General features: G+C 46.2%; 1 protein-coding gene across 2 annotated transcripts in view; it reads right to left on the bottom strand.

Moving 5' to 3' along the window:
• Positions 1 to 6,480, bottom strand: part of NOP58 (NOP58 ribonucleoprotein) — a 79,543-nt gene extending 73,063 nt beyond the window's left edge. The window contains exons 1-3 of one of the 2 annotated variants that reach the window (XM_069615511.1): positions 6,156 to 6,480; positions 1,624 to 1,700; positions 1,007 to 1,059 (exon numbers count right to left, since the gene is read on the bottom strand). In XM_069615511.1, the coding sequence (XP_069471612.1) occupies positions 1,007 to 1,059; positions 1,624 to 1,700; positions 6,156 to 6,200 (175 nt within the window). In that variant the 5' untranslated portion in view covers positions 6,201 to 6,480. The remainder of the gene's footprint in view (positions 1 to 1,006; positions 1,060 to 1,623; positions 1,701 to 6,155) is intronic. The other variant, XM_069615512.1, reaches the window with a different exon arrangement.
• Between the last annotated feature and the right edge of the window lie 6,325 nt (positions 6,481 to 12,805).

Raw genomic sequence — 12,805 nt, 5'->3', positions numbered from 1 at the left:
ATGCTTGGTTTGCTTTTTTCAAAGAAGATTGGCTTCAATTTGTTTAACTTGACTATTCGGGGTAGAGTGCAAGTGCAAAGGGAACATGTCCCTTTAAATTAGAGATGCTGTAGTGCATTCAGAAACCTGGATGTGCTAGTTCGTTGCAGCCACGCGGTTTTATTCTGGTTTAGTATTCAGCAGGCCAAAAGGAGGCGGGCCTACAGGTAAACGCAGTCCTAGATGCAGGGCATAGCGTTTCAGGAGCAGTTTAATTTTTGGTGTTTAATGTGTTCATGACACGGTCTGCTTGGTGGTGGCTTTCCTTTGGTTTTTTTTTGGTTAATAGCTTGTGATTCCAGTTAACTAAAATGGAGTCCTGCACCTCAATCGAGGTACTCTTTGTTCATTTTGCACACTAGTAAGCTGTGACAAGTTTATAATGTGTGGTGTATTCATTTGCAGATTTTTTCTTTTTGGAAGAATTGCAATACATATTTATGTTTGTTAAATTCTGACTGATTGTTTAGCTCAACTCCAAAAATCAATGACCTTCAATTTTGTGTTTTTCGTGATCCCACGGGTCCGTGTGAATCATGTTGTGGACCACCATAGGGTTGTGAATAGAACCAAAAGGAAGTTAGATTTGGGCCATTAGCTCGGTTCTCCACCGTTGGTAAACTGAATACGCAGGAGCGTCCCCCCAAACACTCATACCTACCCAACCATGTGGCTCCCAAGGCTCAGATTTCAACACCTGGAATAGTGCATTATAACCATTTAGCGTTATTGGGGGAGGGGGGTTTAAGAAAGGAATCAAATATGGGGTGGAACGACACCACCTTTGCCAGCACCAAAAGAGATCAGACTGAAATTCACAATCAAATGATTTTCACTTGTGATTTCTAGTGACTGAAGTTACAAAAAAGTTCTTACAAAGGCCGAGCAATTTCTTTTTAAATTAGCTTGGGTTCCTCAGACTTTGAGGGCGGAAAAGTACATATTTAAAAATTGTGGGAAGTTTTACCTGCCAGAGCCTCTGTCGTGTCCTGGAACTTTTCAAAATGTTTCAGTTTAACTCTGAAAAAGGTGAGAAAATATTTTAGACAAGTGCATATCCCCCAAATAGTTTACCAAAAGTTCAGACATTATTTACGATTGTAAACGTACCTCAGTAACAGCAAGCAAGGTATGGTAATGGCACTCCTCTCGGCCTACACTACAACAGATTAGTCCATATAATCACCTGGTGCACCCAAGCCGAGAGGACTTCCATGCACATTGCTACATGGCAGCCAATCCCGATCCTAGCCACCTACCCAATATGCACGCATCTCATCTTCCTTTTGCCTTGCACAACCAACACAAGGACACCCAATTATATCATAACCCAATGGGTTAGTCAACCAACGTGAAAATAACTGGTCAAAAAGTAACATGGCTGGGGCCAACGAGTGTTAAATTCCAGAGGAATTTAGCAAAGTTTAGACCGAAGGTGAATTAAAACTAGCGTACGAAGTGGTTGAAAGGAAAGACATGCAACTGCTACGGTAAAACATTTGGCAAGGTACAGAGGGCGGCTGATGGTTAAAAAAACAGCTGGTTTACAATTGTAAACTGGTGGAATTCTGAGTATTAACTTACACTTTATTTGCTTTTTCAGGAGTTTCAAATTCTTTCCATATGTTGTCTACTTCTTGAAGTTTCTTCTCATCCACAACCTGTTGAAAACAAAAGCACCATTTATATTCTGCATTCCTACCGTCCAGTATAAAAACATTGAGAGGCTAAAAGCAGCTCTTGGGGTTCAGGCTTCACCCAGTAGCCAAGAGCTACTCCACAGATCTACTAACACTAGGTGCAAAACGTGCACTAGTCATTGGCTCGTGATAATTGACCTTTGGCAAGAAAGAATTGTGCCGGTTTATGTATAGAATTGAGGTGACGTGTGACATTTTATGGCTGGCTAGATCACAACTTCCTATACTATGCAACCAATTCAACTCCCACATGAGATGCTAACTTGTTGATTGCATAACAGCCGAGCTATGCTTTAAACATTCTAGAAATAACCCAGAGAGCCTTTCTATAGGTTTTTGAAAATAAAGGTGAATGTCAAGTAGTTAGAATTATACCAGTTTGCCTGGACATTAAAAGCGGTTCCGACTAGCTGTATGTGCGAGATGAGCGTTAGTTACAAGCAAGATTCAAGTAGTCCATAGCCATTTAAGTCCCCGAGACGGGTTAATGAATGGCAAAATAAGGTAATGTGGGCATGTTCGGATGTAGGCAGGTAAGTCTTCTAGAAGGAAGGCATTATGCAAGCTCCAGGCAATGATGTTATGTGGGAGTTCGCAACTATTTTCACTCCCCCCAAAAATCTATTTACTCCAAACTTCCAACAAAAAAATTGGTCCAACTTTTTCAAAAAATGGGGAGTAAAATACTCCAACTTTAATCTATAGCTCTGCCTAAAATGTAATCTTAATGACACCCATGAGAAAGCAGGCATGATGTGTTATGAGTGGCCTGACCAGCATTGTACCTTTCTTTGGCATGACTTTTCTGGCATTCTATGATGAACCAAGTACCATATGCATTACTTGGCTAGATTTGCATGTTGAACCAGCCAGTTTGGAAATGTTCTCTTGTGGAATGGCAAACCCAACAGGAGCAAGTCTTTATTTAGGGTAGTGCCATATATAGGCGAAGCAGGCCCGGACATCTTCTCTTTTAGTATTACAGTAGGAGCAGGGTGACCACATTTCCAAAATGAAAATCCAGGATGACCAACATAAAAGAGGGACTATTGCATCACAGCCCACTAATTACTGCCCCTCCCCCAACACGCCCCCACAACCAACACCCAATCTTATTTACAGCACTTCTCTCTATAAACTGTATATGATCAGTTTGTGCAGTTTTGTCTGTGAATCTTGGCCTGTTAATTCAAAACAAGCGTTTACTCTAATTGATATTACATGGCCTGCTGTACACCGATTTCCAAGACACACTCTGTGGCAGTCAGCCAGTGTTGAGACTTGGACCTGAAGGGTTCGAACCAATCCTCCAACCTCAAAATCCTGTAAGTGCTGCAAACAATAATTACAATTTTAATTTACGTAGCCACCCAACCATGCAAACCACGGACGGGGTTTCTAAAATGAAAAAACTGCTGGGACCCCAGGACACAGGGTGAATTTCCAGGACTGTCCTGGGAAAAGCGGGCCGTCTGGTCACCATATATTACAGCCATTATCAGTGCTGGAAATAAGATTTGGAAGTAGTATTTTACTCAGTGTTTAAAGTTAGGAGTAAAATAATTTCTGAGTAAATATGTATATCCAGTTCCCAAAGCGAGTAAAAAGGTTTCACTGGAAAACAAGTGTTTCTGTAATAATGATTGTTCACCTATATTATTCATGCACATTAAAAGACACGCTATTACATTTTTCAGATCAGGCGATAGTAACAGTAGTTTCTTCCTGTTTTACCTTTTGCACTACTGGTGCAAACATCTAGATGGGGCAGTGCGGGTGAAAGGAAGAGCGTGTGGTTCTACTTGACCAATTCCTGCTGGGGGTATAGTTACTCCCCATCTCTATTTTTAGGGAGTCAAAGTGTCTGATAAACCCTTACCTGTAGGGTTGGATTAAGGTAGTATTGAAAGTGCCCTCCCTCTTGGAGTTTGGGTAAGGATGCAGCATTAGGTAGGATGTCTAAATGGAATGGATTTTAAAAATTATACTTGATTAAAGCTGAGTGTAATAGTAATGTGTAGCAATACCAACTTGAAATGTGTTGCTCCTCGTGAGATATGCAAGCACCGTTTTGCCGAAATAAAGTCCAAGAAACAATTGCAATAGTACACCACATCCTACTGAGAGGTTACCCTGAAGATAACTTGTCCAATCGGTAAAGAATGCAAAATGTAACTGCCAAAATATTGTGGTCCATATCGACCGACCCTAATAAGAACATATCTTCTGTGGTGAAAAACCTCCCCCGAAGGCACAAAGTGTACACACGTACGCTACCATCCACAGGTAAACCACACACATTAGTGACAGGTGTGTGTGTCCCCCCCACAGACCAAAGGGAATATTTCAGCTAGCCACAATGGAAACTACCACTTTCGTACCCTTTTAAAGGTTATTTTGCTGGAGGAGCACAATCATAAGGGGCAAGAACACAACGAGAGAAGCTGAGAAAAAAGGAGCAGGAAGCCAAGAGTGATCAATTGCCAGTAAGGTATCAAGCAACGAGGGGTGGAGACAGCGGGCAATGGATCATTGACTCTCGGGTAGGGTGGGGAGTATGTAAATAGGCGTGAGGGACAAGCCATTACTTGAAGAGGACCCACAGAAGTACTGACCCAGACACTACCGCCCTGGATATCAAAACCATAAGAATGTGCAGCCAATGCAAACCCCATGGGACGGAACGGGGGCAAGTCAATAGATAAGCAATCCCAGCCCCCTGAAATCCCTGTAAGCTACGACAACTTGAACAGGACTTACGACAAGGGGAGCCATTTTGAGTGTATGGTCCCATATCGTGCATTACGGCAGCTGCAACCTTAATCAAAGCATTCGCAAGAGTAACAAAAGCCACCAACCTGTTCAGGGTAAATCAAAGTGCACAGGCAAGCTTGCACACTAACTTGCATTACAGTGGAACAAGCACCTGATCATAGGTCGAAATGTTTAACATTTGGTTAGAGGCAGAAAATCAATTATGGTCCACCCATATAACGTACACCCAAGCCAACCTATACCTCAAACAGCTGGGCAAGGGAGCAACACTGCCATGGTTTCACGTTGGTTAAAAACAAATTTAGCAACAAAAAAACACAAATATCCAGGACAAACTCAGATAAGGCTGGAATTGATTCTGATCAACAAATTAACATACCCCAACATTAGTTTTTATAGTTACATTCTGTAATACATTTCAAGGTAATTCCAGGATGGCACCCTCTTAGGCAGAGCACACAGTTAGGCCCAACAAAAGACACCCAACGTCTGCTTCCACAAACCACCATCAATGGGGTAATATTCGCATTTCAACATAAGCTCTCTGGATCTCTCCCTACTCATCCACGTGTTCTACACCAAACTTCTCACACGTGTCCCTAAACTAGCATGGCCAGTATATTGGGATGAAGCGCTAAGGCGGGGGTCAGAGGTCGTTGTGCGGTCCCATAACGTAGTAAATACACCATGCTGCACAGTGTAACGGTTAGATCTTGCCAAATAGGTTTCCAAGCAGAAAATGACCGTTGTGTCTTGGGGGGGGAGGGGGGGGGGTGACAAACTTGACACCGCAAAGTTTCATTGCTGCATGTTCTGATATGTGACGTTGAAAATGCTTAGAACTGCGCCTACACGCCGCCATAATAGTCTCGGAGCCCCTGTAGATACAAGGTACATCTACTAATATAACCAAACTCAAATGAAACGCGTACGATAAAAAATAAAAACAATTCGAAAATATGATAGCATGTAGAAAAGCTTGCACTGGGGAACATTGTTTATACTAGGTTAATTTGCTTACAAGTAAGCTTTACTGAAGTAACCAGAACGAGTCGCCAGCCAAACACATTTAAACACTGCAATTTTTTCAACCAGAAGTAGGTATTTAGAACATTCAAAACTAATCAACGTTGAGAAAACAATAAGCGAGCGGCGCAATTTAAACTCGTTCAAATCATTTAACTTTGACTAATGAAAGGGCGTAAATTGATATGAACCACCACCATCGACGGCCCGATATAAAACGACCAAGTCACTTTGTGAATGTGTCAAGAGACCCCTTAGTTATAAAAACAAGAATGGGTGTTTGCAGGAAGACAGAAATATCAGCCCATGCAGCTGCTCACTGGGGAACTCTGCACACGTGGCGACCATGGCCCAGCGAAGGGTCCAAACGCTAGCGATCACAGCGACGGGGTCCACGTTGCCGCAACATATTTGCTCACTTCACAACACAGGGGAAGGCCGGGTGAATACGAATGCGCCGACCTTGTACATGAGGGGCCGTGCGGGGCGAGAGAAGACCAACATAATATATATCAAACGTCCATAGAAAAAAGAAGGAAAAAAAAAAAGAAAATATCCGCCAGACCCCCGAAATCGGAGACATTACAGCAACTAACGACCCTTCCGATTACTCACCTTGAAGATAGCGTAGCCCGCCGCCGTTTCAAAAAGCACCAACATGGCGGGGGTGGTTGTGGTTTTACGAGTGAGGAAACGCAGGCGGTCTCCGCCGGCTCCTCACTACCGCACGAGAAACGTGTGCATTGGTAAGTTGGTGAACAAGCGTGAGCTGTTGCGGTAGTCACTTGCAGCGCATGGAAATTGTAAGCCCGGATAAGTAACAACTCGCATCACCGACCGAGAAAAAGCGCCGCGTGCGTCTCCGAGACAGAATTTTACAGAGAGCACGCGCTGGACTGGTGGTCTAACTAACTTTGGGGCCGGAAGTCAGAACTTGGTAGACTGTCGTCATTTCCGGACGAATTTAGTGACGAAAGATACCGGTTGAGGACCCTCAACTACGCATGCGCAAACGAAGCATTCGCACAGATATTTAGTGGGCATAAGCCGACACAGTCTTTGCCGAGGACACTTTCTGTAAGACGTTAACACCCGAAGAACGCCATAGAGTGAATTAATAGCGATACTGATGATCTGATTATTTCCCAATATCCTGATTACTTATACCGTTTGCTTGTCACAGTATTTTTATTTGTTTGTCGTTCTTTTTTTTAATATTAAATCATTTGTATTCATATTTCTAATCATTACAATTAAATAATAAATTCGTTGGTTACATAAAAGAATTAATAAAACTTAGTTACTACAATACAGACCATTTAATTTTTTTTGTTGATAAAATAAATTGCAGTTAAACCAATATTATATTTCAAACTGATGCTTATAAGGTTGAAAATATTAGCAAGATGGTATAAGACTGACTGGAGATGAATAAGACAAACTTAGATACAAAAAAGGAAAGAAGAGGTGTAGGGGGCTAGCATATGATATTCTCATCTCAAGGAGACATGGTTCACGGCCAGCTGTGTCACCAGCTTTGACACTCTCCTCCCTGATGACTGCAAGATCCTCTCTGCTCCCAGACATAACCATTCCAGAGGGGGTGTAGCCCTGAACTTCCCTGAGTGGATTCCTGCCTCTGTCATTCAATTGCCTCGTCTGCAGGCTCTCTCTCCTTGCCATTCCCTTACTGTGGCTTCCATCTATCAGCCACCTGGTCAGATCTCCTCCTTCCTCTCTGAGTGGGCAGACTTCTCCTCTTCCCTCCTGGTCTCAACCACTCAACTCCTCCTCCTTGGAGACTTCAACATCCACCTGGATGCTTCCTGTCCTTCCACTGAACTCTTTCTTGACCTCTGCAACTCGCTCTCACTCTCCATTCTCCCCTCTGGCCCTACTCACTCTGCAGGGCACCCACTGGATCTTCTGATCCCTTCAGACCTTCCCTTTCTATCTCTCTTACTACTCCTCTCCTGGAGTGATCACTTTCTCCTTTCCTCCCACCTCACCCTCTCTACCCCTCAGGCCAGGCCAACTCCAGCACTGCCACCTACCTTCTCGGTCATGCAACCCATGAAGCGTGTGTCAGTTGAGGCTATCGCCACCACTTTCTCTCCCCCTCCTCTGGCTGACACACACCCTGACACAGCCCTTTTCATGCTCCACTCTGCTATATCTGATACTCTCGCTGTTCTTGCCCCTGTCATGAGGATCCACCTGAAACCGAAAGCCAAGTGCAACTATTGATGCGACTCAGACCTCGTCACTCTTAAACACAAGTGCAGGGTGGCTGAGAGGAAATGTAGTGCTTTCGGTACATCCTCTAACAAACTGGCCTGCTGCCTGCTCCAAAGGCAATACCGGCTCTCTGTCTGCACCAAGAAGAGAGCCCACATCCAAGTCTGCGTCTGCACGGCATCTAACAACTCGGCTGAACTCTTTAAAATCTGCAATGAGCTGGCCAATCCTGCTGCAGTATCTACCTTTCCTGTCCCCTCCCAGGCCCTCTGCACTGCCCTGGCTTCTCATTTCATCTCTACAACTTAGGACATCCTGTCCTCTCTCTCCTCCTCTCCCCCTCCTCCCTCTACTCCCTGCTCTTCCTCTGGCCCTTTTGCGGGAACCTCTCCTCCCTCCTTCTCTGCCTTTCCCCTGTTCTCCTCAGACAAGGTTTTTAGACAAGTCCGATCTATGAAAGTCTTTTCTAAACAGGTTCACCCCTGTTCCTCCAAAACCATCAAGGACCACATTGACACCTTGGCTCCTGCTCTGGCTGATTTCTGCAACCACTCCTTTGCCTCTGGAGTCTTGCCCCCTGAAGCACTCCCTTGTGCACCCTCTTCTTAAGAAACCCTCGGCCGACCCTTCCAAGCTTTAGTGAATTGGGAAACCATATAGCACACATGTGAACATTTTTCGCTTCACCAAACATCACCAAGACGTCACACATATCATTAACAAAGGAAGACCTGAGAATGATGGGGCAGCTTATTGGGCCCAGTATATTGGATGGACCGTGCAGTCAGTATGATGCGTAAAGATTGCAAATGTGGTAACTGTTATGATGGATTGCTAAACTCTGACCTGGTGGGCAGGAGTTTAGGAGGCCACCCTAGTTTAGTGGAACAGGGGGACCTTCTGGACAAACCATACCAATCTACGGTAGTTTGGCAGGCGGTCAAGACTAAGGGCCTCATTACAAGTTTGGAAGCAGCATGGCTGCCTCCAAACTCGGGTCCGGGTCTGTGGTCCCTGAATGGGGAAATACCGGGCCATTCCGACTTTGGAGGGCCTGGTATTTGCCCATTCAGGGAACCCGGACCATCCCCATTCCCATTTGGAATATCGGAGGACCCCCTGCTCAAAACCTGCAATCCGCCTGACTCCTCAGGTGATAGCTCGGGTGGTTGTGTTCCCTGCCTGTGATCCAAGTCGGAGGGGTGAGACCCTGGTAGCTCTTGGATGGGATTGAAGACTGAAATTGTAGTTACGCAGGGGTACGAGGTTGGAGATATTGGGCCTCATTATAAGTCTGGCGGTAACCATGCCAGTGCTACCGGCGGGTTGCTGCTGGACTTGCAATATTTACCAGCTCCTGGCTTGCGAGCGGACTTGACAGCCACTAGCACAGCTAGACACCAGGGTTTGGACGCCATAAGGATTGAGCGTTATCTTCTTTCCCCAGACGAGGAATTCAGGGAACCTGCAGGTCAGCAACCACCGCCTGGCATTCCTCATACAGGGGCTCCTCTCTGTTTCCCCACCCCATTTCCCCTGGCCCCACCAGAGAAATTCCATGGTGATCCGCTGAAATTTCACACTTTTATGAATCAGTGTAAACTTTCTACTTTCTCTGTAGGCCTCAAGCTTTTTCAGATTCGACTACCCAAGCTGCGTTTATCTCATCACATTTAAGCGGTAGGGCAGCTACCTGGGCTAACCCATTGCTGGAAGGCCATAATCCTGTACTCTATGATTTTGATCTTTTGGTTGCCGAACTTACTAGAGTCTTTGACACTCATTTTAAAGCCCAGGCACAAGATTTCCAATTACTCGAACTCACACAGGGCAAGACTAGTATATTGGACCACATTACCAAGTTCAACCAGTTTGCAGCAGAAACCTCCTGGCCTGAGAACAACAAGGCTGTGGTGTTCTATAGAGGCCTTAGTGACACCATGATAGATGCCCTGGTGGTGGTACCCTATTTGCCCACGCTGTACCTTGATCTAGTTGACCTGGACATACTGGTGGATGCCCAAAGGGCAGAATGAAAATCTGAATGGCAAAAAACACCTAGCTTTATATTCTCCAGATCTGCGGCATCCCCAGGACCCTCAGATTCTTCCATGGAACTCATGCAAATAGGGGGAGTTTGTGGTCCACTGACTCCTACAGAACGAGAACGACGCTGTGCAACCAATGCCTGTTTCTACTGTAGTCAAATGGGGCATTTCGTTAAGAAGGCACATCCCTAGGGAAAGGGTCACAGATTAGCCCTCAGCGTACGCCTCCTCTGTTCTCACAGTTGTCTGTATCCTCTGCCCTATTTGTGGTCAGTGCTACTGTTACCTTGCCTGATCTCGCAAAGTATCCTCTCTGCCTGGTATTGGATTCTGGGGCTACCAGCAATTATATTGATATCACCCTGGCTACTTCCCTGCAGCTACCCCGGCAGAAGAAGGTAAAGCCTGAACCGGTGCAGGCCGCAGATGGTTCCCTCCTTATTTCTGGACCCATTCAACAACAGACTGAACCTCTTATTTTCACGATTCAAGAAACCCATACCAAAACCCTGTTCTTTGATCTTATAACAACACCCCAGTTCGGCATAATATTGGGCATTCCATGGCTGAAGAAGCACAATCCGATGATTGATTGGGCACTGGGTTGCGTTGGCCTCTCCCTATTGCCTACTCCCCTTGTCAAGCTCTAGTTGCAGCTGCTCACTTGGTGGGTTGCCTAACATCTTGTATCCCAAAAGAATACCAATCTTTCACTGATGTTTTCGACAAAGGCAGAGCCGAAACTTTGTCACCACCCTGTCCATATGATTGCCCGATAGATCTGGTACCGGGGGCTGAAGCCCCTTGTGGGCGTATCTGTTAAGACGGATTTCTGAACTCTGTCCTGGTGGCGCAGAAGTTCAGAAGGCCAACCTAATTACTTGGAACAGGGTAACCTCTGGACAAGCCAGACCAATCAAGGTAGCGATCGCGGCGGTCAAGACTAGGTCTCAAGAGGGGTGAGGGTGACTGAAAGCCCGCAATGAGCACACAAAGCAAGAGCGCTTACAAACTACTCCAAACAGTTATTATATCAAAAATAGATACACATTTATTTTAAGGCCTTTAAAATAATGACCGTAGCGAGAAAATCACAATATCACAATATTAAACCAACACATACCATATCAACACAATATATATACAAATACACAGTCGCAAGCGTTTAAAGCACGAAATATGTAGTCCACCTGAAAGGAAAGGAAAACAAGCAGTGTGATAACGCTTTAGACTCAGTTCGCCTTCAGAGGCACCTAAGCCCTGCGAAGAGTGGAGCCTTGTGCTCAAAGTACCTGCCACGCCGGTGCCAACAGGCAAAAGGGGAAGCTCTTCGGAGGAAGTCAAGCAGTTCGGGTTAGTGCACAGCAGAAGGAGAACAGGTTCCGCAACTCAAGCGCAGCCTCCACAGCGGGCAGAAGCAGAGCGCGAGTACGGCCAAAAGGGTGCTGTTTTTACACAGCATGGAAAAGCAATGGGATACTGCAGCAGGAGGGCGACCAGATCCTAGCTAAACTACTCACCGGTCCCCGAAGCAAGCAGACCCAGGCTTCTCCACGTTAGTTTCAGCAGCTGGCAGGTTCAGAAGAGCAGGGAACGCCTCGTAGTCGTGTAGAGCAAAAAGACGTCCCAATCGACGAAACCAGCACAGTTTGTTGCCGCAGCAGGACAACGGAGCGGCCGTGTGTATTCAAGCCAAATGTACACTCCTCCCTTCAGACTTGGGAACGCCAAGTGTACGAAGCGTGGGAGAGTGACAAGGACTCGAAATACAACACAACCTGGCGGCGGTTACAGAGCAGGACTCCCTTGTAAGCTGGTCAGTCAACTGGATGGCCCAGAGACACTTCCGAAGGCTTACTTGGCAGGAGATGATGAAGTCGCCGGGAATAGCTGTTCCTGCTATTCCAAAGGTCGAAGCACCAGTACAGGCCTTCTGGTTCGATCCAAGGAGGAAAGGGTTTCACAGGACGACAGCAGTGCAAAGGAGGATTCCTTCAGCGGGTCACCAGCGATTCCTCGGTCCAGCCTCTGGGTTGCAGGATACTTGGCTCCTGTATTCCTTCGTTCGTGAGAACTCAGGAGATCGACCTGGTAGTGGTGTTTCCAGCTCCCTCTTATCCCCGGTTCCCTTCGCGCCAAAACGGAGGGGAGCCAATGGGAGATCCGCTCATCAACACACATACCATACGTGGACCAATCATGGACCACGGTGGTCCCAGGCATTCACACCACCCCAGACTCTCTGGCACCCAGGATGTGTATTGGGACCAGACATCCCAGCCCACACCCTGGAGGCACACAAACGACATGTAGAAGCCCGCGAAAGCAACCACGTTTCGCGGGAAAGTACATGCCCAAATAAGGAAGGCCCTGGGTCGCCCGACCTGGGGAAGGTGAAGGGAGCAAGACGGTCAGTGGACAGGACAAAGGAGCCTCGTGGTCTGGCCATTTTGGGAGCCAGGCCACCATTTTGGGTTCAGTGCGAAAAACGTGCTCAGAACGCCAAAAGGAGCTCAAAATAAACAAAACGATCGCTGCCACCATTCCAGTCCCTGAATGACTTGCACCGATCAAATACCATCCTATAAGAGTATCTAGGGTCCGTAGAAGGCTAGAGACCCAAGAGAGCTGTAACTTAGCTTACAGTGCCCTCTTGTGTCATGTTGCACTAAAGCCGCAACATGATAAAAGAAACTACGGGAAACAGCGTTCCCCGGTACTGACTGTCTTAAGGGCATGTCAGTTTCCCCATAAGAAAAGGAGCGAAAGCCCAGAGAAGTGCGGCAGAAGGCTGTACTTCTCTGGCAAAGTCAAGAACAAGGTTAAAAACAATAGCAAAAAGTTTAGGGGTTGCCACATGGAAGGAAAATTCCCTACAATTACAAAATCTTTCCTAACACTCGCCCCTCCCAGACTATGGACAGGGGGAACTAATCCACCCCTGGATGAGTCTCTTGTTCAGGTCGGTTAAACATTCTG

This window comes from Ambystoma mexicanum, chromosome 9, assembly GCF_040938575.1.
Source record: "Ambystoma mexicanum isolate Mex_15411 chromosome 9, UKY_AmexF1_1, whole genome shotgun sequence".
In the NCBI taxonomy this organism is placed as follows: Eukaryota; Metazoa; Chordata; class Amphibia; order Caudata; family Ambystomatidae; genus Ambystoma; species Ambystoma mexicanum.
Note: the sequence above shows the minus strand (reverse complement) of the source record. Positions and strands in the feature narration are given on the sequence as shown.